The sequence below is a fragment of the Anopheles cruzii genome, chromosome 2, assembly GCF_943734635.1.
Source record: "Anopheles cruzii chromosome 2, idAnoCruzAS_RS32_06, whole genome shotgun sequence".
Classification (NCBI taxonomy): Eukaryota; Metazoa; Arthropoda; class Insecta; order Diptera; family Culicidae; genus Anopheles; species Anopheles cruzii.
This window is the reverse complement of record NC_069144.1, coordinates 33,531,546-33,558,499: the sequence shown is the minus strand read 5'-3', so window position 1 is coordinate 33,558,499 and position 26,954 is coordinate 33,531,546. Positions and strand designations below refer to the sequence as shown.

Genomic DNA, 26,954 nt, shown 5'->3' with positions numbered 1-26,954 from the left:
TCAGTTGCTGGTGGAATTCTATCTTGGTGAATGTAAAGCAGTGCGCGAGCCGCAGAAAGTATTCTGGAGGGTTTGATCATTACATATTTTATCGCGTACTCTATTGAAAGTCCGAAAAGCCGAATCTTTCTGCAGTTGGATATTTTATCACTGGGTTTGTGTCTTTGTTGATTTTATTTTAATATCTCCACCTTCTTGCATCCTCATTACTTTGTTTTAATTAGAGCTAACAGTGTAAATTGTGTCGAAGCTGTTCATAGTTTAGTGTAAGTGTTGGAATGTTTCAAAGACAATTTAAGTAGGTAACATATGTAGAACAGCTGAAGAGACGAGCTTACAATGGTTGTAAGAGGCCGCATTCAACTGCCTGCATATTGTCGTATTCAGTTTCCATGTTTATCAGTCGCCGCCATTAAGAGAATATTGGTTTCCCATCTTTGGCTTTGAAACGAAGTGCAGATTCGTACGGGAACATTAGGATGGAGTATAACGGAAGGGAAGGCGGTCTTTTTCGGTCGGTCGGTCTTTTTCTGCGACTTTGCCAGCGTGTGTAGGAAAGAACCAATCTTCCCTTTGTGTTCATCGTGAACCATCACCCGTTAGGCTGGGTGAGCGCCTGTGTTGAATTGAGCTAGAGATTTGGAACTAGGAGTGTATGTTATATACACACATATATATAATATAATATGTGTAATGTTATATACACATATATAAATAAAGTTTCAAAGAATAGAAAGAAAAACTGGTAAATGTGTGAAAAGAAGCAAGCTACCGCAGCAGTGAAAAGTGGAGTGCGTGTGCTAGTACGCGTTCAAACTGTGCTGTGTTGTTGTTCAAACCGTTTTGATCTTGCTATGCTAAAAGCTTTCCATAGCTAAATATAAGACTTCCCAAAGAAACAACCCAAGTTACCTCGTGCAAATATTTTGCAATGTTACTCCGTTCCATCTCCACGTACCGTATCATCGAGGAAATGCAATACATTTTCCTTGCAACCGTCTATTGTGTCTAGATATTGTCGAAGTTTTGAAAATCGCTCTATTGCCCTGTAGATGTGTTTTGTCTTTTTATGTGTATGTGGCTTCTGGTGAGTCGTGCAGCATGATTCATCATCGGCACCTTGGGAAGCTCAGCGTGAAAGATGATTCAATGCTCGAAGCCTTTTGCGGTGATACAGGCGATGATTTCACCTGAGTAGCGCGTGTCAGTTCACTGTTGACGAGTGTAGTTGTGTGCAAAATGAACTCGTGGCCAGTTTCTGAACCGGTAACATCCTACCAAATTCCAGTATTTTCGTCACGTTTGGACATTATTCGGTTGTGTTTCGTCCAATCAGTACATGCACACGTTCTGATGTTCTAACTCAACCAATGAAAGCACAATGTAAATGATAGCGTTGTTTACATGTGTACCTAACAGTACAGCTGTATGGAGTGTACAGCTTGTTAAAAAAAATCGTTTGGTATCTAACGATACGTTTTTAGGTTATCAGATATAGGAGATATGTTTTTTGCCTATCGCATCGCCCCGAATATCAGTACGATTATGCGAATTTCGACGTGTAAAATTCAATTGAAAAACGAATCAAATCATTGCTAACATCTATTGAAAAATCGATAAATGGTTCTTCCAAAACGGTCAAAGCACCCAGAGTGTTGTTGGCGTTTTTTTTATAGTAGGGGATATTTTCTCTAACTCTTCTTTCACAGAGTGACAGATTCCTGCTCACTAACCGTTAAGCTAGGGCCAAACGAAGCGTAAAACCTGGTGTGAAGGCAAAGTTTAATGCCAAATCGTTTACGCTTATGTCAAAAAGTTTCTACGTTCGCGGAGACGTAAAAACCAAGCGTAAAACGTAACGCTTTGTTTACAAACAGAGGATAATGTAAGTTCTTATTTGCTGGTACAGCAACAAAATGTACAAAACAATTATTCAGAAATCCACTCACCTCTTCAATTTCTTTTTTCTCGGGCCCAAAACACGAATGTAAACACGTTTGACATTTCGGTGACGACTTTTTTATATTTTAAGCCTGCCACACGAAGCGTCAACGATTTGGCATTACACATTGCTTTTACTGCGCTGCCACACGGTGCATAACAGTAGATATAACAGCCTCATATAACAATTTTGACAGTACAGCGACCAGGCGTCAAAAGCGTTGTGGCTCAGCAGACCCTATAACACGACGTTATACAGGGCGCATACCAGATTTGACACTATGTTACGTGTTACGTGTTATAGTTATGCACCGTGTGGTACCGCAGTATAACTAAACCGAGAAAACGACGAAAGAAAACTAACGTCTGAAGGACTGTGATGTTGGGTGAAAAAAGTGATATGCAATTTTATTAAACGCCGCATCACAAAAAAAATTTAAATTCCTTCAATCGGTAAAATTCCATCTATAGTGGCAATCCACAAAGTCAAATTCCGAGCTATACCGATGTCGGGTTGGTGCGGGGCCAACAACTCTGCTAGTAAAAGGACACCGTTACGTAAAGCAACAGAGATTAATATTGCCTCTGGTGCAGGCCAAGACCGCCCGGCGGTTGTAGTCGAATAATAAAAAGAAGATAGATAAACTAGAACCAGGCATGTTCATGACACACACATTTGGGGGTTTTGGTGTAACACCTTCTACATCAAATGAAGAAGAAATTTTTTTGGATACGAAGATTCTTGTTCTGTGGCAGTATCATTATGTTATTTATTGCTCATTCATCATTCATCCAGAAGAACACGCTAAAGAAAATACATTAGTTGTGGAAATAATTCAACGTAAACGGCACCAGATAGCATTACTTCGCCAGTGGGTTGCTTTTTTTTGAGCGATTCCCACTACAGGAAAACGTCCTGGGGAGCGAGATGCTTCGCAGCATCTCGATCGCCAGGTTGTCCGGCGTGAGGGGGGTGCGGCCGTCATCCGCCAGTAGCTCCGCTCTCTCCCGCTGGAACCGCGGGCAGTGGAACATAGCATGTTCCGCTGACTCCGCGGCACCAGGGCACCAGGTGCAGTCAGGGGATCGTGCGAACGTCTTCTTGTGTAGATACTCTCGGAAGACGCCGTGCCCCGAGAGCACCTGGGACAAATGGAAGTCCACACTTCCATGTTTCCTGCTGACCCAGCGCGTGACGGATGAGTCGGCGGGCCCAGCGCTGGTACCGGCTAGCGTCTGGTTTTAGCCCTCCAGCCGCCCACTGCTCTTGCCACTGGCTGATGGTGCGCAAACGCTCTCTCTTGCGCCAGTGGGTTGCTGGTGCCGCTAAAGGGTTCACTTTCTGCTGTCAGCCACGCGAAAAAGCGATGGCAGAAACTATGATGCAGCAGCGAACGATCGGGGCCAAAGGTCGGTACCTTTATCCGGGCCCGAAGAGAGAAGCGAAGCACAAGCGACCAAAACCTAGAGAGTGCGAATCGAGATCGGGAGTCGACAAGCTGTAATTTTTAAAGCGTTCTTTCCTTGGGACTGCTAATAAAATCATCTGTTAATAGAAACCATATAAACCAGATCGTTTTGCTGCGATCCTTGTCTGAAGAACGGCGGGGCGGTTACCACAAGTGTGAGTGGTGACAATGAATACGCGTTCGGGGTAGATCAACGGAATCGGCAGAACGTCGGCGTCGAGGGACAGTAGAAAGGAGCGAAGAGAGCTACGAAATGGCTTGAAGAAAGGTATGGGCTCTATAAAAGGTTCTTGGAGGAAAAGCCCCGTATTCTAGCTTTTCCTCCAAGAACCGAACAGTCAACCCAGCAGACAGTTGACACCACGTGCCACCGTGAATCGATGGGTAACAACGTGAGCGAGAAGCGACAGCATCTAAATGGCCAGATCAGCGTCTATCTCTTTAGAGGTGCCTTTCGACAAGCTCTTAGAGAACTTATTGACCCGTCTAAATGGCAGCTGGGCCCCCAGCTACCAGGCACTGCCGAGAGATCTTCCTACCTCCTCGAGAAGCCCAACTGAGTGGCCAATCTTTTACACCAATTACGTGTGCTCGACGGAACTGGTCGGCTACTCAATGATCCATGATCTACTGCTACGAACATGATCCACTTGCAAAGGTGCCTCAAGGACGTCTTACCTGGTTAGGTGACAAACGTAATAGAGTCCCTGCGGCGGCGATTTGGGCGACCGAAACAGCTATTGGACGTGGTGCTGGAGGATATGTTGGCGTTGAACCCACCTAGAGACAAAGATAGAATACGGCACGGCTGTGCAAGGACACTGCGATCACATCGTCCTGTCGATCTGCCACCTCGTCCACCGATCTGCCTTGAAACAAAGGTCACGGGATTTGGCGAACCTCCCGGGTCGGAGTTTGGCGGGCCGGAGTTCATAAACGAAATTGTGGACGACGCCAGCATCGTAACGTAACACTCACCGATACGATGAGCACGTAGCGACGGCAAGCCTGCTAAGCCCGGTAATAATCGCAAACTAACGAGCTATATTAATGCACATGTTCTAGTTCCAGAGCACAGTCGCCCCGAACAAGACGAACCGGGTGCAGCCTCACCTCCATGATTCATGTGCTTCAAACAATGTAAATTGGAAAATTGTGCAAGGTTCATGGCGATGCAAGTTCATGAGCGGCTGAGGCATGAGTGGCTCATAGTTAAGGCCCGGGCGAACGATAAAATGCAAAATCGTGTAGTAAGTGTCACAGCTCCGTTTAGAGCAGGTGACGCTCGTCGCTTTTACACAGCTGGCCTGGGTTCGAATCCCGGGACCGATTGTCACGCAGCCGCCCGATACTCGCACTTGAAAGGTCTACCCCTGAAATCCTATGAAAGTGTAAGGCCCCGGACACTGATCGGCATACGCGACCATCACATTGCCCGGTAACTTAAGACCGTGGCGGGAAGGGCTTACAAACGAGCTGGTGTCTCACCAGGATATCCTGAACTGGTACTGCACACAAGACAAGTAAAAAATCAAACTCAGAAAGCTTTGAGAAATTAGAAAGTCACCGGAGGTCAGATGTGTGGAGTATGCAGTTTGCGGCCTCATTAGCGTGTTGTTTTGTCAAAAAACAACTCACAAGCAATGGTCGAAATTGAGCAATTTTAGGTCCCATTTTTCTACGAGTCGTCTCGTCTCATTTCGAAATCAATGGTACAAATCGAATCGACAAAAAGCAATCGATATTTTCAGGTTCTCAGTAACTTCTGGAATGGTTCTTCAACACTTAGCCAACACTATTTTCCTTACTTCCACAATGTTTTCATGTGTTCTTGGTGAGTTCAGGTACGCTCGTTCGTCTGGTACGCTCTTCTGAACTTATCGGCCCGTCTGAGAAGTTTTTGTACCATCGATGAACGTTGTTTCGGCATGTGGTAGCCATTTTCATGAGTCCACCTGAACCTTGCGATTCGTATACGCTGCACGACGGGAAGGATTTCTCGCTACACGAGAGGAAGGGGTTTAGATTTCTCGTAATAACTTTTCATCACCAGTGACTATTCAAAGTCCTAATACATGTAAAGTGAAAGGTTATTTTGCATACGCGTTTTAGGGCTTGTTAAAATCTGTTACCAAGGTCAAGGTTCCGTCAAGCTTGTAATAGTCATTCACTCTGATTTCATCATAAGGTTAAGGTTTTGATAGAATTTATTGATTGTTTTCTATGTGTTTCATGTATTCTTTTATTTTTCTGCTTTTAGAACCGTAAATCAACAGTGTAAGCATAATGGCTGTCAATGTATATTCGACGAATGTTACGACAGATAACCTTTCGCGGCACGATATGCTATCGTGGGTAAACGACTGTCTGCGTTCGCAATTCACCAAAATCGAGGAACTATGCACCGGTGCTGCTTACTGCCAATACATGGACATGCTGTTTCCAGGTTCTGTGCCAATGAAGCGAGTAAAATTTCGCACCAATCTTGAGCACGAGTACATCCAGAACTTTAAAATCCTACAGGCTGCGTTCAAGAAGATGGCCGTTGACAAGGTATGGTTTATTAAGTTTCTAGCCTCCTTCTTAAGTGTCGAATTATTATTGCAGCAATTGGGTGATGCTTTATTTAAAATATATTTCATGTATGAGAGTTAAGGAATTCCTTATTTAGGAGTTTGAGGAGTATAAAATCAATCGAACAACATTATTGAAAGCGGAGAACTGTTCGGTTCTATTGAGAATTACTCTCTGATGATTCTGAATTTTGCATTATTATCATTGATTGACTCCAACCCAGTTTCTTTCATTCTTTTCGAACTCGAACCCTTAAACAACCGTTTGTGTTCTTAATTAGGTTATCCCGGTGGACAAGCTGATCAAGGGACGTTTTCAAGATAATTTTGAATTTCTGCAATGGTTTAAAAAGTTTTTTGATGCCAACTACGATGGTCGAGACTATGATGCGCTAGAGGCACGCGGTGGCATAATGCTCGGCCAGAGAGCAATACAGACTGAACTGGGCGTTGGTGAGCTTCCGGCACCTCGGATTCACAGCCGACCTGCGGCGACATCTGCCTTACGAGGGTCGATCGGTACAGTAACTAGCACCTTCATACAAGGAACTTGCAATTTTTGCAAAAACCAAACCGTTTTTTATCCTTTCCTTTCCACTTTCCTATCTTTCCAATCATCAAACTGTTTTCATCAGAACTTCTCTGCTCCAAGATGCTGCTTGTTTGGTTATACATTCATTCGTCTTTTGTATTGCAGTTTATATTGAATCACTCGCCTTAGCTACATTTATCTGATTCAGACACATGTTCCAAAAGTAGAAACTTCTAAACATTTTTCATTTCATTGTTTGACTTCATATGTATGGATGAGAAGAGCTGTATCATCTGGAAGTCATTTGAAATGTTTATTCAAGTGAATGCATTATCGGCTTGTAACTGATGGCTCTCGCTGGTTTGGGTTTGGTTATACTGTAATCGTCGTGTAATTATGTTTATTTGTTTTGTATTGCTTTTTACCTAATTTGGTGGCCAATGAATTGCTTGGTCGGATGGATCGTCCGTAGATCATTTGTCTGAGCTGCATCGATATTAATCGATTACGGTTTCTAAGATAAAGACATCAGTTCGCCCTGACATCAACTGTAAGAACTTGTAATCTTTACCCGGGAACAGAAGAAGCGAACCGAGTTGGTGATACACCTGTCCTTGTGGGTGGGCATGTAAATTTCGTTAAAACATTTTGTTGCTCCGAATGACGTTCCATTAATGACGTGGTTCTGGAGGCTCACACAGTGATGGAAGTTGAACTTTACCATTCGGGCAACACATGGCAGTCGGATGCTTTCCAAATTTTAAAGCATCACAAAACGTACGCAACTGATCCATGTTACCAATTACTGCATCGGGATGGCTACAATGGTTAAAAGCAGCATTCATCAGATTACTCGATCTTGATCGAATTTTTCATAAGCATCATAGTCGAAGACGTTCATCAGGCTGCTTGGCTGTTTCTATAGTTATTGCCGTAGCGCCTACGGCCCTGTTCAAGTCGTGTGTTCCGCCGTGAAGTTTTTTCGATTACTCTTGAAGTAGCTGGGGTTATCCCCAGCTTCGACCGACTCGATACGAGAAGTGAGCGACATGTAAGGTTGGCTGGAAAGAAATCCATTATTCTGCGTGAATATCAAAACGTTATTTAAAATGTTTCACATGGTCAACGTCAAATACGTCAACGTCATTTCACATGGATTTGCGTCAAATATGCACCGTTTTGTTGCATAATTTGTTGCCACAGATGTCTTTAGATAGAGGCCATAGATGTCGTTATTGGTGAAAAATGTTAGCATTTTTTTTACAATAAAAAAAATTGATCTTAATTTTTTATCACTCAGGAAGTTTTGTAATGCGCGAAAAATGTGACAATTGGCTTGATGCAAGGTTCGAGCTATACGTTGGCTGCGATAAAACTTCCCAACCAAGCCCCCGGAGTTTTTGACGAGTCGTTTTTGACATTTCTGATGGAACAGAACACCTCTTCTGGTGGCAAATTCTGGCCGTTTCTGGTCAATCGCTAGCATCGAACGTTGCAGTATTTGACAGTAGAGATGTAAATTTAGCGTTTGGCCATACGGAAGCAACTCATAATAAATAATTCCTTTCAAGTCACGCCATCTACCCAGTAGATCCCTAGCCGTTCAAGCCGTTAACCGTTTACCACGCTTTGACCACGATCGTTTGGGCACAATATTGTCGTATGTATCCCATTTCTCACCCCTAGTGCCTACATAATAGTCTATCTCCTTTTTTGTGTATGGGGTACATGATGCGTAGATTCCAGTCACAACGCCTGGATTCGCTATCCCATCTATAATTTAATGGATCTCGCTCTCTATTCACTATTCCATTCTTTATGAGTTCGGCTACAATTACGTCGGTGCTTGTCATGCTTCAGTGGAACCTCTGATTGCTCGGTAATTTGGTTATTGAGTAGATCATCAAAATGTCCATTGCAAACGGAACTCTGGTTACTGGTTACTGATCAAATTTCCAATTTCGGTTACCTGCTAACGCTTTGTAAAAGTGTCTTATGGGTCTGTAACGCACTCTATTTTCCTCAAGTGGGCTTTATTTCTCCCACAGTCGCTTCTTTTTCTTGAGAACTTGTTAAAAAAAGCAGATTTTAGGTTGTTAGGTTTTTATGCTTTCCCATGGGTTTTCCCATGGTTTGGTCTTTTCCCTTTCCCTACCAATTTGAGTTGATTTGATTTGATCTGATCTTTCCACGACGCTCGCCCAAGACTTATTAGGCACAATTCCAAATACATTCTGGAATCACTGTGCGAAACAGGTAGTGATCTGAATCTGTGTTGGCCCTTTACAGTGCATCTGTCAAGTGCTTTTCATAGGATGGTATAAAAATGGTTCTTTACTCTTCCAGTTTTGTCTTAGGGGTGTGAACGTTTAGTAGGGTTATCCTATAGAATTTATTTGACAGGCGTAAGATGCACATCCTATAGTGGATGTGCTAGACAGACAGACATTCGAAATATTGGTAGGACTCTCCGTGATTGCATCGTAACCAAATCGGCATTTATTTTTTTCTTACATACTATATATACTATTGCACAACAATGTGTACCAAAATGCACATCTTTTATGAAAAGCTTATGTAAAAAAATATTTTTGACCAAAAACATAATCATAATTAAATATATTATATAAAAACAGTAGTAAAGGAGAAAAGTTTTGTTTCCATTTACCACGCTTCAATGATTTTGAATTTGGATTGTTGTTCATTTTTAAGATTTGGATTTTCAGATTCGCACCTCAATAATTTAAATATAAGACACAAGTGATTGGAATATATTTTCAGGAAATTATAGCAATCGTAAACCTGCCATTAATTTTGTGCAAAATTTGAGTTGTGAGGTGTGTTTTGGATTTCCGCGGGCTACGTATATCCGATTTTCGATTTTTTTTGTGGTGTTAGATTGGATATACTTAGCCCGCGGAAATTCAAAAGTTGCAAAAATTTGTGACCAAGCCTCGTACTTATAGCTATCTTATTAGGGTAAAAGATCCATCCATTTGTTTGATAATGTTTTTCATTTTCAATTCATTTAATGAGGGTTTTATGATGCTCTTCTGCATTATTCAAGTTTTGTTTTTCGATGTATTCGAATGTTTGTGTTTCAGAGCGAAACCTCGTAACATTATTTTCATACACAGCATTGCAACAATAAACACTGTGCAAATTTTCAGCATCGTGGTTTACAGTTTCACAATTTCATATGAATATGAAATTTAACGTATGAAAGAAGGACATTTTTTACTTTGCTGAATTTACCTTTACAAGCGCAAACAATACGGAGTGAAGCAATCGTGAAATTCTACGCGAAGGTTATTTATGATGCCAAATACAAAAAGGTGGTCAAAGATGCGTGAACTTTTTCATTTCGTAAAATTTCATTTCATAAAACAGAAATGGCTGAATATTTTTCGATGCTTGAACTTTTATTTGAAAGGTAGATTCTTCACATTTATGTATAAAATACTATTTCGGTTGCAGAAAATTGGGAAAATTTTAAAGTTCAACCATAAAAAAATATTCAGCCGTTTTTGTTTTATAACCAAATGAAAAAGTGCACGCATTTTTGACCACCCTGTATTATTTTTCTAAGCAATTGTAGTTTTTTTCTCAGCATCGATTTGCCTCACTTCAAGCAGAGTTCGTTTTGTTTTTTACAATGTTTTATTTATTGATTTTAATAGATTTTGGTTAATTATGCTTATTCAATACTTTTTCAACATGTGTGCACTTACAGGTCTTAACATATTTTGCTTTTACAGGTTGATGGTAGTTTTGTTACCATTTTATTTAATGTACTTTTTTTTTTACTCATTTCTAGATCATACCAATCGATAAGCTAATAAAAGGTCGCTTCCAAGATAATTTTGAGTTTTTGCAATGGTTTAAAAAGTTTTTCGATGCCAACTATGATGGTCGTGAATACGATGCGATGCTCGCGCGTGATAACCTGCCGATGGGTATGGGTTCAGGTGCCTGTGCTCCTAAAGGCAACGGTGTGTCGGGTGTTACAGCGCCCCGGAAAATGCCCATCGTCGCAGCTGCGCAACGTGATAGAATAAAGCCGAGTACGTTTTGCAACATCAAATAGTTTATCGTATTCTGATCAACAAAATAGATTTAACCTTATGTCCATCCTGTCGTTATGGCTCCTATTCTAAACGATCAGGAGCTACAATGCTTATCTCGTAGCAGTTTTACCCCTTTATGTATTAAATAACTAATAACACTAATTCAATATTCTGAAAAAAACTGACGAGGCAGTTCTCCATCTTTTATGTTTATTCTTTCGTTCCATTTTGTGTTTTGTTTCATTCCTCTTTCCATCACTATTTTCTGTATAGAACGGCTTTTTGCATTTGCAAAAGTAACGGTCAGTAATTTTTTTTAAATTTGTTTTTTTCCTATGTAATATGCAGAAATTATATACAACATAGTGTAACCATCCTTACAAAATCAAATATCGGCATTTTTTCCTGATTTTTATGTTATTTTGTCTATGATAACTCATGATCGCCGTTATCTGCGCGGTGCTTTGATACATACGATGGCTGTTTAAATTGTTCTGGGACTTCTGCGTGTGTGTTTTTTTTATATTGGGTTATTCATTAATATCTAATTTGTTCCCTTTAAATTAATCCCCATCAGATACACTTGTACCAGCATTTTTTTCCAATCCTCGAAGCACTTCATTCGCAAAGCAAATCCTTCAGCACTTCAAATAATTTTTTATAACTTTTAATTTTTTTTGTGATCTTGTTCTGCTCCGTCTGTTTATCTGCTCAATCGTGGGGCTTGACACAAGTGGGCCAGATCTGCGGAATACGGTACAGAAACAACGATGTGTGAGCAAGGGCGCAAAAGTAATTTTTTGTTTTTCCACAAATCGGGGCGTTTGTGGCAGATTGCTTTGCGCAAATTGCACATAACTTACAGCTAATATTCCTTATTGATTGTTCTACCCTATGGCAAGAACTCATGATGCACCACGTCCCTGCAATCGAAGAAAACTGTAAGAAAAACCTTCACATTCCACCGAATTTGGCTCTTCGTCGTTCACTGAGTTCTCTGAGAACATTTTACCTTCACCATAAACCACAACATTCGGAATGCGTCCGCGCACTTAATTATGGTTTTCATACAAAATTTGATACAGATTCTTTGTCATCAATTGTTTGGAATAGACAAAAATCGACGATGAGCCAAAACACGATCAAACATAGCAACTGGAATAAATTGACTGTTCATTAAAAATTGCCGAACCTGTCAACTTAAGTGAGTGACATGAGTACCAACATAACGTCACAAAAAATTAAAAATCGAATATACGCAACCCGCGGAAATTCAAAAGCTCCACAACTTTTTCAACAGCTCTCGTACATTGGATTATGTTTTTTAGATCATGTGTGTTAATATGGAACTTTTACGCTCCTTTGAGATTGACCCGAAATATGGGTAGAGTTTGCTTGTTTAATGCATGGTCGATGATTTATATACATGAGTGTCATTATTGTAGGTGAGAATACCAATTTAGCTTCTCATATGTTTTTGGAACAATGTAATTTAAAGGCATATACATGGTTTTCTTTTTAGTTTCATAGTCATGATGGAAAATTCAGACTCTTGAAATTTGTCAAAAACTTTCGGTCTGGTTCGGCCAAATATATTCGAACTATGTACAATCGGGACACGCTATAAAATATCATACATTATAGTGCACAAATAGTTTAATCAATCACAATTTTTGTCATATTTTTCACTGGCAATGTCATTAGAACGACTTCTAGTAGTCGGTAACGCTCCTCGTTATCCCGCAGCTGACCTGGGTTGGGTTTTCGATACCGATGTGACCGGATGGTTGCACCGGTATCCGGATATCCAGTATAAGGTCAAATAAGAAGAAGAACGCCATCAGAACGCATTATCCAACTAATCAAGGCGTTCAAAAGCTGTGACCTGCTGATTCAGCCAATGGGATCACAGCTTTTTGTTATAGTGTATACACTAGTGTTACACGCCATTACTCAAAGCAACAGAGATTTACATTGCCTCTGGTGCAGGCAAAGATCGCTCAGTGTTTATAGTCGCATAAGAAGAAGTATACGCCCGCCCAGCCAACGCCTGTGTCCGTGTATTCTTGTTTATTTTTTGGTAAAAATTTGAAACAAATAGGAGAACCATGTATGTGTATAGAGATATTCATAAAAGTCCGTGTATTACGCCAACCTTTCGTCTGAAAAACATATTATTTTACTTTTAAAATTTTATTTTTTTTATTTTTTCAACAATGGATAAGAATTTTTACAATCAAACTCATATTGCATGTTATTTTACTGTCTGTATTTAATAATATAGTACTATAATGAAACCTAAACATAATTGACATGCACGTTTAAATGTGTTCTTTTTGTTAAAATTCGTTTTTGTGTTTGAGTATTATGCTGTTACATTTGTTAACGAATGCTGTTTGTTATTTTTTTTTTTGTCAATTACATAAAAAACTGTCGTCCCTTCCCTTGAAAAATCCGAAAAAAAAAATTTCTGCGTAACATCCGTAAATCCGTAAAAATTCTCTATCGGGCATTGACTTGCTCCTCGCATGCAGCATATTGGAGTAGAGTAGTTATTTCATTCCACTTGCACACATATTTATTGCTCCGTTCTTATTTAAATCCTACATTCATCTGACCTTTTCTTATTTCTTTTTCATTTTTGGTTCAACGATATTACTTTCCTGGCGATTTCGCCTGGATACTCTGAAACTGGTCTTAAATCTTTTAATCGATCTGATCGTTTAATCTATACACAATAATGTACTGCAACCAACCCAAAAAAATATCCTCATCTCTTTTTTCATCACAAAATAATCCTGCATGATTTCCTTCTGTAAACATTTCGGGCATGCATTGGTACTTAAAAACACCCGTTCTTTCGGGCTTGTAATCACTTACCCGATTACGTAAACCTGTCTAACATTATCCAGTGTCCAAAGTTGCACCCACCCGACAGATGGTTCAGAGTCCACCCGCTCGAATTAGCAGTGGCGTCAATGTGAACACTAGCAAATCATCCTCGCAAAACAGTGTAACAAATCAACAGATCGAAGAACTGACCTCACAAGTAACGGACATGCGATTAAACTTTGAGGGATTGGAGAAGGAGCGTGATTTCTATTTCAGCAAGTTACGCGATATTGAAATTTTGTAAGTTTTTTTTTCATTTTGACCCTAAATTTAAGCGTAGAGTTGTTTGCTTAGTAGCGAAACATATTAACCTTATTTGTTCTTATACCGGCGATTGATTCGGACTTTTTTCTTGCTAATCAGGTGCCAGGACGATGAACAGAGCCAGAGCCCGTTCGTTCAAAAAATTTTGGAAATTCTATACGCAACAGAAGTAAGCGTCGGCCTTAGTTTGGGGTTTGTCAAAAAAGACAAAGCTAAATAATAAGCGTACTATAACTTCTGTAATCTATAATAAGTAATGTGTTTTTTTTTGTATTAACAGGACGGTTTCGCACCGCCCGATGAAATTCCGCCAGAGGAAGAGGAATACTAGGCTGTGTCGTGAATCAGCGAATACTGCGACTGAAGAAATTTTACCACAAATTAACACAGCCGCGGCCAGATAGGACATGACACCCACGTCACACTGAATGCCCAGCACTAACGTCAACGAGAACGAGAAACACTTGATAAATATTAATCATTAACATTGTCTGTTTACTCCCCACTGGTTTTCACAAAAAAGAAAAATCTTTGCGCTGCTCCTATCAATGTCCTTCTGAAATGAGATTATGCATAAACGAGTATTTAATCCGTTTTCTTTGTTCTTTTTTAAAGAAAATTTTTCTATGAATTATATTAATCTCTATTTGAATCGTAATTCGATTCCCTGCTAGGTACTGTACTATTTCATAATAGGAAAAGCCCTCCATAAATGGTAATTATTTTCTTCGTTTGCATATCCAGAATTTTTGCACACCACATAAATTGGAATCATGGCAGTCGTTATTTTGGGAAGCGTTTTTTGGCTTATCTAATGTGAGGTTGATTTCGAAATATAACGAAGAGTTATCTACATCATTACATGCATAATAAACAAAGCAAAACATAAAAACGTTTGTAATATGTCAGCTACCACGTGCTCAACTTCGTACTTTAATGTTAATTTAGCTTCATAGTTACTTTACTTCGTTTCAATACTTTCACTATTTTTCGTTTGTTCCATTCGGTTGTGAGTTAACCATGAAAGACAACAAAGAGAAAATTCGGTACATTTTACTGTTTTTCTTTTATAAAGCCGAAAATTCAAGCTAGGCCGCTGACATTGTCCACTGTGTTTATGGTGTCGATATTGTAACAGCTAGTTATGAGAAATTTTGGTTTCACCAATTCGGTTCAGTTATTTTTTATGTTAAAGATGCGCCTCGCACAGCTAAACCCTGGGTCCCCATCATCGAAAATGTCGATAAAACCACAGAAAAAATCAAAGTGGATCGGCATGTTACTAATCAGAGCATCGGCCAGGAGCCATAGATTAATCATCAAACAGTGCCATCGGTGTGGGTAGTGGGGATGAGAAATAAGATACATACGACAATATTGTGTGAAAACAATAGTGGCCATAGCTTGGTAAAGCAGGTAAAACGGTGACCAAACCAAGACGCTCGCCAGCTGCTCGGGCTGTCCAGGTCGCGATCGGACTACCGTCTGGTCCCCGTCCTGTCTGGGCCGATCGTTCGATGGCTCGTAATTAATGGTAGGACTGCTGACGATGGTGGCACCATTAATTTGGTATTATTTTCGGTTAATTTGCAGACCGAGATTGTCCACAGCTTGCCTTAATGTATATGTCTATCAGCGTCTGTCTATGTCATCAGCATAGGCCAGGATCTGGCTGGACTAGAAGTGGATAGGTTTCCTCTTGAGAGTCGCAATGTTGAAAGGAAGACAAGCCAGGACATCCCCTTGACGCAATCCTTTTGAGGTAGCGAAGGGATTAGAGAGCTTGTCGTCCACCTTCTCTTGGGTTGTAACATGAGCACGGTCATTTTAACAGGTTCTTTCGGCCGGTCTGGTTAGTTATGGCCTCATACAATTTTACTTGGGCATTGCTATCAAATCTATGAATTGATGCTGACAACTCTTCACTCAATGTCAATCTCAATCTCAAGCTCTAGAATCTTTTTAAGGATCTGCCGTATAACGAAAATCCGATCAACGATACTTTGTTCTTAGAAATCCTCTTTGATAGTTAACAAATATCTCACCAACGTATTCAGAACCGCAATACTGCAAAGATCAGGCAGGCCCCGTGCAATCCAGATGTTCTATCCAGCAGTTACGTAGTTTCGGCATCGGGAGCGGGACTGTAGAGAACGCTAACCCGACGCTGACGCCCAATTGCAGACACTAAAAACAAAGGGGACCGCCCCAACGATCGTCGAAACAAATCGCACCCGAACGCTGAACGAAAGCGGGCGCGACAACTGCAGGTAAAACCACAACGATTCAGATTACGTTGGCGCGCCGATGTCCAGCCCGTACATCGGAAGGGATGCATATGCATCTGACGGTTCAGAAAATGCAGCAATGGCGACAATGCATTCGACGATATGGAGAATTGCGCAACTGCGCCGGCAGCGATCGGAGCAACGAATGGCACCCCAAGAACGTAACGAGAGCGTTAAAGCCCACTAGTACCAATGCGTAAGCCAGAAGGGGGCGAACCTTAGTGTAAATCTGCGTATATAATAAGGTAAGAAAGAACTTTGGAAGAGGATTGTTGAAACAAACGAGATGAGTACATGATGAGTGATCTTTTATTCGGATTGTGAAGACGAACGTCGAAGTGTAAACGGCTGCTGTTGTATTTTTATAGAGACTGTGAGCGGAGGGCTTAATTCGTCTCTGTGACGTGTAAACGTCTTATTATTTTCGAGTCCGCCTGGAGCACAGTTTAGCTTGGGTCGGTCATCGTCAGTCCGGTGGTCGTAATTCTCCTTGGGGTCTATAGCTTTCTTATTTAATTTTTGCTGGAAAGCCCCGCTGGCCTTGCTCCAAACCCTTATTACGCCAGAGGGCTATATTTTGGGTCCTTACTCATTTTAGGATTCTTGGAGGACCGGGGTCCTCCGACCCCTCCTCGGGGTCCAGCGACCCCTCAAAGCTTAGCCGTATTCAACATCCGCCCGAGGGGTTAGGAATCCCGTCTACTTGAACGATTCATTTCAAACATTGTACACATTTCTACATATAAAATGCCTCTCGCAACGTTTCGGTAAAAAAAATCACATAAGGGGGTTTCCCGAAACTGCGATCATGAAAGGGTCATAAAATATTACTAAACACATTTATATATAGTATTTTTTCTATCGCATTGTTTCATCATTCTATTGACAAAATATAAGAAAGTGAGTCTTGGCTTCTTATTTCATAGCCAATTATTTGTATACATTTTGCTCCGATTATATAGTACGAATTAAATAGAATAGCAGAAAGTTGTTCTTATGTTCATGCATCCTGTGATTGTAACTCGGCTTGAACCACAAATAAAATATTAGCGAATAAATGGACATACCAGGTTATCTAACATCCTACTTTATTTATTACACTGTCGTTATTTGATCTCCTTTCTCTGCCTGCTTGAAGTGTTCAACTATTTTCCAGATGTTTTCTGTACCACTTCACACTTATGCATTCCATCGCAGAAAGGTCGGTGCTTCGTTTGCTTACAATTGCACAGCCAGTAGGTACCGCTTTTCTCCACCTGAAACCGTATCGGGCTGGTAATAAAACAAAACATTTGAACGATTTTTACTACTACTTCATACGCATTTCTTTTTGAAACTTTACTTACCGATGAGTGATTTTGTATTGCACTAGCTTATGCGTGCCGTCGCACAGCGGTTGCCCTTTCGAGCGGCCACAAAGACACCACGAGTAACGCTTGCCTGTGTTAGAAAATTGGTAGAAAATAGCATATCAAATTCTGTTTGATCCTTAATTCTACACAATCGCTGAAAACATCTGTGTTTACGCGATTCAAACGTAATTATTATTCACACCTTCTTGAAGTTCCATCCGAAACGGTTTCTTATCGTATACAATCCCATTTGTTTGTTGTTCGTGTGCTGTGTTGAGATGTTCAATCACATTTTTGGGAAACTTATTATCATTTCTGGCTGGACTGTTAACTATTCCGCGGACCGCGAAGCATAATGGTTGCGAACACTGAGGGAAGATAAATATTAGATTGCGCAATAACTTAGCTTCTGTGGACCTACAGATTTTGCTGGCGATTGCAAAAATGAAACATTTCGTAGAATACTCATAATAAACCCGTATTAGGTTAACGAACATAAATTGAAATGCCGAATATAAATAATTTTTTTATGAGCTGAATTATGCTGAAACACCTTGCTGCGTATATGTTTACTTGCTGCTACCGGCTTTCTAATTTTGCAAACACTAGAAAATTCCAGCGCCTTTTCGACTGTTTTGAGCTGACCGCATAAATTCTGATGATGGTGACAGCACAATTCCTTTGTGATCCACACTGAGTTCAATAGCATACACTTAGCCACACGCTATAGTAAAACGCTGTCTATGATTCAACCAAGACTTAACATCTCCGAGAGATACTATGGAGTATAGCAAGGTGTAAATCGAACAGCAAGCAACTATACTTTCGATACTAAGTTCGAGATACATTTATATAGAATTAATTTCCTAGCTAAAGTTAAATTCCTAAGTAAAATAAATTTTTAATGTCTACTCATTTACGCTTTTGTCAAAACGTTTATGCGTCCGCGGAGACGTAAAAACAAGCGTAAAACCGAACGTAAACACTGTTTACAAACAGAGGATAATGTAAGTTCTTTTTTGTGATGTTTTTTTAATTTAAACTATAAATTTATTAAAAAATTAAAAATTATTCAGAAATCAACTTACCTCTTCGATTTCTATTTTCTCAGGCCAAAAACACACCGGTAAACTCAACGTAAAAACCTAAGTTAACCCTTAAAGTGCTACGTGTTTTGGCCATGATTGGAGCTGAATGAAATTTTCACTGCATTAAGTTTCAGTTACTCTAACATTCTCTGTATAAGGAAGTATCATGAAAGATTTCCGCTATCATAAAAAAAAACATTTACAACAGACTTTTTCACGATGCGTGTTTTCGTTCATACCAATCACAAGAACCAATTATGACTTTTACTCTAAATGTGGGACTTTTACTCTAAATGTGTGTGATTTGAATTTTATTTGAATACCTTCTTCAACTAATTACATATTGCTGTTCGGCTGGGCATATCTTTTCTTAGGACTTGTTGTTTGAAACGAACCGTATGCGGTCGTCGCGTCAAACATTTTTCGAACGATGTTATAATAGGCTTTGCCTGTGCTGACTATGCTGTGGTTGGATCACTTTGCTGTCAAAAAAGTTTTCGGCAGCGTCTTGTGTGTTTGGTCTTTCATAAAGGCTGGTGCATAACGAAACGTGCAGAATACTGTACCTTTCTCTCGACTGATAAAGCGTCACGGCAATATCGGCAGTGTTCCGCAGGACGTTTTTCGTGTTGTTTCCTTACCGATTTTGAAGTCTTGTCACGCACGCACGCATCAGGTTCCAAGCGCATTCAACAACAATGGCTGGACCGATCTCGGACATTAAAAAGCTAGAGTACGATATCCATAAGTACTCTAGTTACTCGTCTTCCTATTTGCCGGAGTAAGTATAAACTTAGAGATGACAGTGATAATGAAAGAAGTAGACAAGCTAATCCGTAAGAACCGTAGTAAAAATGACCGAATTTCTGTTGTCTACTATATGACAAAAGATCACCGGTGTTGAAACGCAATCTGTCTTTTTGATCTCTCACCAGCCGAATATGTTGCTTGTGGTGGTACGATGCGAATTACGATTAGTTACGAAAGCTGTGTACGTTCTTTTAAATATCTTTTTATTGAGCATAGTAAATCCTTCTAAATGTCTGAATAATTATTTATCAAAGTTTGCTAATGAAATAATCTGGCGCGTAGTTCCATTGCAATGGCGCATCAAGTTTTTTTTTGCCAAACTGATAGCACAGGACCACTTTTCACACGGTTCTGTGGGTGTGAGTGTAGGACTTTGGTTGTTTGTGCCGCCGAAATCTGCTAACTCCAAAAGGAGAAGGGTAACAATATTCGATAACTCGCGAATATTTTGCATGTATGTGCATGCACAAAATTGATTCAAAAACAATTTTCGAACATTTAAAAGACGCGGTCCATTGTTAGTGAAATTACTATAGATGTATAAGGAGCAAACAAGCAAAAACAAATAGTACACCTGCCCAAGTAAGGCAAAAAATGAATGCTTTTTCCTTCTTGCCCAGAAACATCCGGGAGGACAATCCGTCGAATCAAACATCTCGTTGGTCATCGAACACCAACACTCCGCCTCAGTTTTTGATCCTAAAACTAGATCGGCCGGCCATTGTCACGCGTATCAAGTTCGGGAAGTATGAAAAAACACATGTTTGTAATTTGCGCAAATTTAAAGTTCTGGGAGGATTGGAGGAGGACCGCATGATGTTGCTGTTCGAGGGGTAAAGTAAAATTTATTTGAAGGTATTTCATTACTTTTGATTCCTCATACTTTCTCTGCATTCTTCTTTAGTGGGCTGAAAAATGACTCAGTGCCAGAAATATTCAATTTAAAACATCGAACGAACTCGGGCGAGCTGTTACCGATCAAGTTTGTCCAAATTGTGCCTCTGCTCTCGTGGGGTCCGAGCTTTAATTTCTGCATCTGGTATGTTGAACTACTAGGCATCGAAGACTCGATGTTCATACTGACGAACCTACGCAAGTACAACATGTTGCGAGAAGTGGAAATCGTGCGTCTTTTCCTGAAGCACTGTCGTCAGCAAGGCTACGTAAGAGCGTTTGGCGTGTTGCAGGAAGAAACTGGCGTGCTGCTCGAAGATGATAAGATGACCGAGTTGCACGAGATACTTGTAAATAGAGGGGATTTTAAGAAGACTGAAGAGATGCTGATGGATTTTATCGCCAGTAAGTGAACAATGGCAGGTGAATCTTTAGTGTATTCAGTGAATATTCGTTTAGAAATTATGCAATGTTGCAGAAAAAATGTATCCTGTAGTAAGTTAGGCTAAAGTATTTGATTTATATTTATATTCTTTACAGGAGGTCTAATGGATGATTATTTGGAACGACAGGAGTATAAACCACATTGGAATCTGCAACTGACATCCGAGAACGAACCACGGCCCGGACGTCGGGGTGGTCATCAACTCATTATTGACCCCCAAACGAGCACGATCTATCTGTATGGAGGTTGGGATGGCAATGAAGATTTGAGCGATCTCTGGTCGTACGATGTACGATCGAATCGCTGGACGATGATACATGAAAGGTCGGAACTTTTCGACGGCCCGACTCCGCGTGCATGTCATAAGATGGTGTACGACACTAGTAGCTCGCAGATTTTTATGCTCGGTCGGTACTTGGACAGCGCGTCGCGCACGGAGGAAAACATTAACAGCGACTTCTATCTCTACAATACGGTCACCAAGAGCTGGTTTATGATCTGCAGCGATACAAGCCAGGTCGGCGGACCGCAGCTGGTTTTTGACCATCAAATGTGCATCGATGTGGAAAAGCAAACGATCTACGTGTTTGGAGGCCGTATTTTGGAGCCCAAGTATGCCTATATAGCTAAAACATTTTTGTTATGCAGTTACAACTATAGTAATAACTGCAATTTGTCTGAAACATACAGATTTTTTCACATGATTTTATTTTACCAAATTTAACTGTATTTCTATAGTGTGGTTGTCCTATCAATAATTACAAATTTGCTACTAACTACTGAAATCAATAATGCTTAGATGAATTGTATCCTTTGTTTTCCGTTTAATTTTGTTTTCCTCGTTCGCCCCATCCTCTGTACCCTTTTCGTAAAAGTTACAGAGTTTCTTTGTCATTTAGAAACGAGGAGGAAACGACGGGCCAGTATCGGTATTCCGGTTTGTTCTCGTACCACATTAGCACACACACCTGGACTCACATTCTGGTGGATTGCGAGCATCCTAGTGCATCTAGCCCTCACGTGCAGAGCATCCGATCGCGGGTGACACATTCAATGCTATTCCATCACGTGAGTGAGATATTTTGTATTATGCTATCATAGCTTCCAGTTAGTAGTCGCTTCATTTTTACTTTGGAGTTATCTTTGCATTTAATAATTTAACAATCCCTGAGAAAGTTGTGTTGTGTGCGGGTGTGAATAGTTATGTAGATTTGAGTAATGCTAAGAGTATTTTTTGGTTTAGAATAGGTGTATCATTAATTTGGTAATGGATTCAATCATGGTGAACCATATTTTCTTGTTATAGAAACATCGTAAGCTCTACATTTTCGGTGGGCAGCGCGGTAAGGAATATATGGTCGACTTTCTCATATACGACGTAGACTCCAACGAATTGTCGAGTATGACTCCTGAAAACAGCAACGCTGATGCTAAGAACGTACCCCAATCTGGATTCACTCAACGAGCGACAATCGATTGCCAAAAAGACGAAATATATGTTTTGACGGTATTGTGCCTCAACAAATGTCCAAGAAGCCCAAATGCATAACGCGCTTCCTTTAATTTTACAGAGTCTGAGCAAGGAGAAGGAACGACGTGATCTGAATATCAATTCGTTCTGGCTTTTTTCCTTAACGAAAAAAGAATGGTCCTGCGTTTACAAAAGTGAACACTCGAACGGGGAAAATTGCTACCAAAAAAATCAGAGTCCATGCCACGAACCCTGCCCACGTTACGCGCATCAGATAGTTTACGATACAACGAATCAAGTGCATTTTCTGTTTGGTGGTAACCCTGGCACGAATTCGAATCTTCGCCTCGACGACTTCTGGGTGTTGAAGTTGGAAAAACCAAATCGCGAAAATATTCTGCGCTACTGCAAGTACCTGTTGCGCAAGCAAGAGTACGAGGAGATCACGAAGAACGATCCTCTCTCAGCCATAGTATACCTTCAGACAAAGCTGTACGACATCATCGATCATGGTGATCCAGTGCAGCTCAAGGAATTTCACAAACTTGCCTCACTCTTGTTCAAATCGGACATCACGGCAGGAGAAGGTGAAACCGAACCGATTAGTTTGCTGACATGTTCTCTTGTAGGAAGTAATGGTGGTGGTAGCAAACACAAACAGAAACCATCATCGCGGGAAGATGAAAACTGCCGGAAAGGAGAGGCAAACATAGCTGCCAAAGTAATGCGTGTAGAATCACCGAAAAGTGTGATCGACGAACTCGATACTTCCAGCATCAGCTCGATGAGCAGTAGCGATTGCTCGAATTCGCTGGCTACTACTACCTTTACACAGAAGACAAATGCAGAGAGTTCTACGCGTGGGACAAATGTTTCGAAAACAGGAAGTAGTGCAATTAAAATTGAATCAACTGCTGCAAGCGCATTTGATTCCAAACAAACAACGCCATCGACTTCGCATGCCATAGCAGGAACTCGAAATCGGATCATCGACCAACAATTTGAAATGAAAATTAGACGTTGCCTGTTATTTAACAAACTGGTCGACCTTATGCCCGAAGCGCTCTGTCAACCGAAGAAAAACATTAGCGATTATGTGCTCCTATAATGAACGAATTTTTCCAATTTCAACTTGTTGAGTGTTGGTCCGGGTTAAAGCTTCAAAATATTACACCGCAACTTGATTTTCTGTTTCATTAATTATGGACAAAGCCATGTTTGTATCATTTAATTTGGTTAAATTATATAAAATTCAAATTCTGAAAAAGGTTTTTTTGACACATGCATTCAATGTTGAAATGTAAGGTATATTAGCGTATGTCTATATGAGGCTCAGGTTGCTCTGCCCTGGCAGTAGAGGGCGGCTAAAAGTTTAAGTACTGGTGCTTCATCTCAGAAGCAAAGGCATAGTTATTTGTGCCAGTTACGAAACTAAAACTCAACACTGTAACACTTCGTATAAAACTGATTGCTTATGTTTATTTTTTTCATCGTCTTCAGCCTTGGCCCCAGCCAATCGAATCAGACCCGGAAAAATAGGTGGTTTCACTTGTACAGAAACAGGACTCTTGAAGAATCATTAATTTGCAACAAATTCGAATTTGTCACCGCAGTAAATCCAGGTTTTATCGTACAGAATTCGTTTGATTCGCTAACAATCATTCAACCTCATAACCTTCTAACAAATTCTAATTTCATAAATTCTTTGTTATGGGAATAAAATTATATTATAAGAACGTGAATGCTATGTGATTTTAATTGATTTCAAGACAAACTAGAATTCGAAAAGCTTGGAGTGATAATGGAAGATAATGTGTTTATAAAGGACCATATTTGTATATTTGATATTTTCGCGGTTCAACTCCTGAATGCACATGGCGAAAATCGTTTGCTCTTTAAGTTTTGGAAACAGGACAAAGTCACAGTGAACCAGACCTGGGGAATACGGTGGCTTTGGCATCCTTAGTGTGTTGTTGTGGTTAACAATCCGCGCAGAAACAACGATGTGTTGCAAAAACCAATTTTTGTTTTCCCACAAACCCGGGCGTTGTTGCCGGATTGATGCGCGCAAACTGCGCATAACTTGCAGTTAATTACCTAATTGACCGATCTACCTTATGGCAACAACTCACGATGCACCACGCCCTTACTCATGATATTAATCTTTTCCACAGTCCTCCGGTATTATTATTGACCAGATTGTTTTAATTAATTGAGTTAAGTTACATGGGGTTTGCTCAGTTAATTTTCTCAAAATCAATGCATACACGTTCTAAATGGTTGGCTGGTCTCAGCGAGCATTGTGGTGGATAGTTGATAGTCTTAAACCCTAATATAATAATATAATCATCCGAGGAAGTGCATAACTAATTGTACCTTGTGGATTGGTGCAATATCCTTACATTTTTCTTCATGAATGATTTTTCTATCATCATGATTTGGTAGCAGTTCAAGTTAACATGACATGGACTTCGATCCTTTCTAATTGAAATGTTTGTCGAATCTTAGCCGAGCCGAATAGCCGTTTTCGGTGACGATATTCACTATACGTCTATTTATAAGTTTCGGCGTTGATTTCTTTCATTCATCAGGTTACATACGATGACCTTTATTTTCACAACACTTGATATACCAAACTCGCTTTTGTCGAATAGTTCTGCAATACTATTGGTTGTTTCACAGTTAAAACGAATATTAATAACACTGAAATAGAGATTAGAGCATAGTTTGCGACTAGTTTGGGCCTCATGATCCGCCAAAGAAGTACTGCGATTTTCGAATAGCGTTCCCCATAAAGCTATAAATAAATAAAACGGTCAGTTATGAAAAAAATATGACGACACAAATTTTGGGTGTTTTCGCCCATCCCGGAGAACAACTTATGCACTTTATTCTGAATGTATATGATGCAAATGCGTATGTTATCTGCAATCATGAGAGTACAAAAAATCTCATTCAATTGAATTAAGAACAAGAAAATGACATTAACAGTCTTGATAACATTTTTACATTCCATTTTTGCTTAAAAATTGGGAATGCCATAAAGTTATGTTATTTCAAGGGGGAGCAACCGTCCGTCAGCTCTCTTTTGTACTGAGCCGTATTTATCACAGTTTACTAGTTTGTAAATGCAAAAACACCTTCCTGCTGGAGCCGCTTGGTAAGCTTCAGCTCAGGTAGAACCTTCCGTCGACAGAGACGCTGCTTTCCACTAATGTATTTTCTGAGAGGCACCGGTACGGACACTGTGTGGTCCTCGTTCTGAAAGTTCTCTAATAGTGCAATCAACATCCGTGGAACAGCACATGCCGTTCCGTTAACCGTGTGTGCGAATTGTAGCGGCGGTTCAACTCGAATTCCGAGGCGACGTGACTGAAAGTCGGTACAATCGCTACAACTGGATATCTCACCGTACATCGCACGGCCTGGCATCCACGCTTCGATATCGTACTTCCGGTAGGCCGGAGCTCCTAGTTCGCACGCAGGCATATCAAGTAGAATGAACGGAAGTCCTAACTCATCGAAAAGACTAACCTCAAGCTCCTGAAACTCGTCCAACATCGAAGCCGACTGATTAGGTGCACATATGGCAAACATTTCTACCTTCGTGAACTGGTGCACCCGATAGATGCCCTTCTCCTCGTGCAGAGCTGAGGATTCTGCCCGGAAGCAGCGACTGACGGCCACCAGTCGGAGCGGCAGTTCCTTCGTTCGCAACAGCTGCCCAGCGAAGTAGCCAGCCAGAGCCATTTCCGACGTGCCGGACAAGCAAGGCATTTTTCGCTCATGCTTCAGTTTGTAGACTTGATTGCGATCACCACTGGTGTTCATGCCGCAGCTCTCAATGATGCCTGCCGGAAGAATATCAGGCACTGATATGAGGCGGAAATTTTGCTTCAATAAGCGTTGGATCGTGTAACCAATCAAAGCGTGCTCGAGTTCGGCCAGCTCATCCGTCAGATAATAAGAACGATGGCCGGTGAAGTTGCCCAGATTCTCCATTCTGTAGTAGTTCATCTTCTTGCACATATCCCCAAATTCATAGTACTTTCGACCATCAGTATCGCAAGGTTCGTTGTACCGCTTCATCAATCTCGGTACATTGCCGTACGATACTACGTCCGGGTGGGTGCGATTGGGAATTTTCTCCATTTCACTCTGTAGTCGCCCGGCTAGTAAGTGATGCTCCGCCTGCGAATTATCAACCATGTGAAGTTGTTCGTTCAATTCGTGTATCAACCGTATGTCACCGACACCTTTGCGTTGTCTTATGTTGGCCTCGATTGCGAACACATTTTCTCGGTTGAGGAGATAATCGGTGTCATAGTTGGTGCCCCGCAGGTCGAATCGGTGATGTGACGTATATCGGCTGATTTGTCTCCGCAGCGGATTTTGTGTCCATTTCACAAGAAGCATTTCGTATCACCGACCAGAGTTGATACAATGAATCGTTTAGTCGCCAAGCTATGCCGTCTTTCAGCCACACTTTCGCATAGATCTGTTCGCACTTGTTACAAAATCGTCGATCGACGAAGCTGAGCTTCAACACACCCAAATCGAAATATAACCAACCACACACACACACCCATACAAAGTTAAGAGGTAGTTGGATAGGTAAAATTTTGTCTGATTTTTCTTAAATATTTTTGTATATTTTAAACAATTGATCCGATCATTAAATGGCTTTAAGAGAATTTTTCGTAATTTGTGAAGAAAAAATAGTTGCTTTTAAAACTACTGTGTTCAAAATTACTTTGGAATATAATAACAAAATATTGTGCAATCTTGTGTGACAGGGGATGACAGATAGATATTTCCGCGAATCTACGGTACTGTCAACTGTCAAAAAAGTGGTGAACGTCAGAAAG

The 26,954-nt window shown here is 40.6% G+C and overlaps 4 protein-coding genes across 17 annotated transcripts; 2 read left to right on the top strand and 2 right to left on the bottom strand.

The window, feature by feature from the left end:
- The first annotated feature begins 14 nt into the window (after positions 1–14).
- LOC128268247 (microtubule-associated protein RP/EB family member 3) lies at positions 15–15,270 on the top strand. 11 transcript variants are annotated; one of them, XM_053005293.1, is made up of 7 exons: positions 15–154; positions 5,671–5,963; positions 10,333–10,579; positions 12,548–12,571; positions 13,495–13,714; positions 13,838–13,907; positions 14,019–15,266. In XM_053005293.1, the coding sequence occupies exons 2-7, from the start codon at positions 5,697–5,699 to the stop codon at positions 14,067–14,069; spliced, it is 879 nt and encodes a 292-aa protein (XP_052861253.1). In that variant the 5' UTR covers positions 15–154; positions 5,671–5,696; the 3' UTR covers positions 14,070–15,266. The 11 variants fall into 11 exon arrangements, with proteins under 11 accessions (XP_052861253.1, XP_052861255.1, XP_052861256.1 ...); XM_053005295.1 differs by lacking the exons at positions 10,333–10,579; positions 12,548–12,571 and adding an exon at positions 6,265–6,502 and having other exon boundaries at positions 13,504–13,714; positions 14,019–15,270; XM_053005296.1 differs by lacking the exons at positions 10,333–10,579; positions 12,548–12,571 and adding an exon at positions 6,265–6,436 and having other exon boundaries at positions 14,019–15,269.
- Positions 15,271–16,363: 1,093 nt separating this feature from the next.
- Positions 16,364–18,055, bottom strand: LOC128278272 (CDGSH iron-sulfur domain-containing protein 3, mitochondrial). The gene is made up of 4 exons (XM_053016961.1): positions 17,800–18,055; positions 17,581–17,746; positions 17,373–17,466; positions 16,364–17,298 (listed from the first exon to the last, which is right to left on the bottom strand). Exons 1-4 carry the CDS (start codon positions 17,845–17,847, stop codon positions 17,172–17,174), a joined length of 435 nt encoding a protein of 144 aa, XP_052872921.1. The 5' UTR covers positions 17,848–18,055; the 3' UTR covers positions 16,364–17,171.
- Positions 18,056–18,990: 935 nt separating this feature from the next.
- LOC128269021 (muskelin) lies at positions 18,991–23,822 on the top strand. 4 transcript variants are annotated; one of them, XM_053006357.1, is made up of 8 exons: positions 18,991–19,247; positions 19,897–20,109; positions 20,181–20,575; positions 20,711–20,939; positions 21,003–21,227; positions 21,515–21,683; positions 21,922–22,122; positions 22,187–23,822. In XM_053006357.1, the coding sequence occupies exons 1-8, from the start codon at positions 19,165–19,167 to the stop codon at positions 23,192–23,194; spliced, it is 2,523 nt and encodes an 840-aa protein (XP_052862317.1). In that variant the 5' UTR covers positions 18,991–19,164; the 3' UTR covers positions 23,195–23,822. The 4 variants fall into 4 exon arrangements, with proteins under 4 accessions (XP_052862317.1, XP_052862316.1, XP_052862315.1 ...); XM_053006356.1 differs by having other exon boundaries at positions 20,711–21,227; XM_053006355.1 differs by having other exon boundaries at positions 20,711–21,227; positions 21,497–21,683.
- A 1,165-nt stretch (positions 23,823–24,987) lies between these two features.
- Positions 24,988–26,525, bottom strand: LOC128267785 (serine--tRNA ligase, mitochondrial). The gene has a single exon (XM_053004705.1). The coding sequence runs from the start codon at positions 26,500–26,502 to the stop codon at positions 25,204–25,206; it is 1,299 nt and encodes a 432-aa protein (XP_052860665.1). The 5' UTR covers positions 26,503–26,525; the 3' UTR covers positions 24,988–25,203.
- Positions 26,526–26,954: the final 429 nt, after the last annotated feature.

Coding starts and splice junctions, on each gene's coding strand:
- LOC128268247 (XM_053005293.1), top strand. CDS start 5,697: ATGGCTGTCAATGTATATTCGACGAATGTTACGACAGATAACCTTTCG. Junction 5,964..10,332: donor AGAAGATGGCCGTTGACAAG/GTATGGTTTATT, acceptor ACTCATTTCTAG/ATCATACCAATCGATAAGCT. Junction 10,580..12,547: donor ACGTGATAGAATAAAGCCGA/GTACGTTTTGCA, acceptor TCAAAGCAACAG/AGATTTACATTGCCTCTGGT.
- LOC128278272 (XM_053016961.1), bottom strand. CDS start 17,847: ATGAGTATTCTACGAAATGTTTCATTTTTGCAATCGCCAGCAAAATCT. Junction 17,747..17,799: donor TGCAATCGCCAGCAAAATCT/GTAGGTCCACAG, acceptor ATCTTCCCTCAG/TGTTCGCAACCATTATGCTT. Junction 17,467..17,580: donor TCGGATGGAACTTCAAGAAG/GTGTGAATAATA, acceptor TTTCTAACACAG/GCAAGCGTTACTCGTGGTGT.
- LOC128267785 (XM_053004705.1), bottom strand. CDS start 26,502: ATGCTTCTTGTGAAATGGACACAAAATCCGCTGCGGAGACAAATCAGC.
- LOC128269021 (XM_053006354.1), top strand. CDS start 19,165: ATGGCTGGACCGATCTCGGACATTAAAAAGCTAGAGTACGATATCCAT. Junction 19,248..19,896: donor TCGTCTTCCTATTTGCCGGA/GTAAGTATAAAC, acceptor CTTCTTGCCCAG/AAACATCCGGGAGGACAATC. Junction 20,110..20,180: donor ATGATGTTGCTGTTCGAGGG/GTAAAGTAAAAT, acceptor ATTCTTCTTTAG/TGGGCTGAAAAATGACTCAG.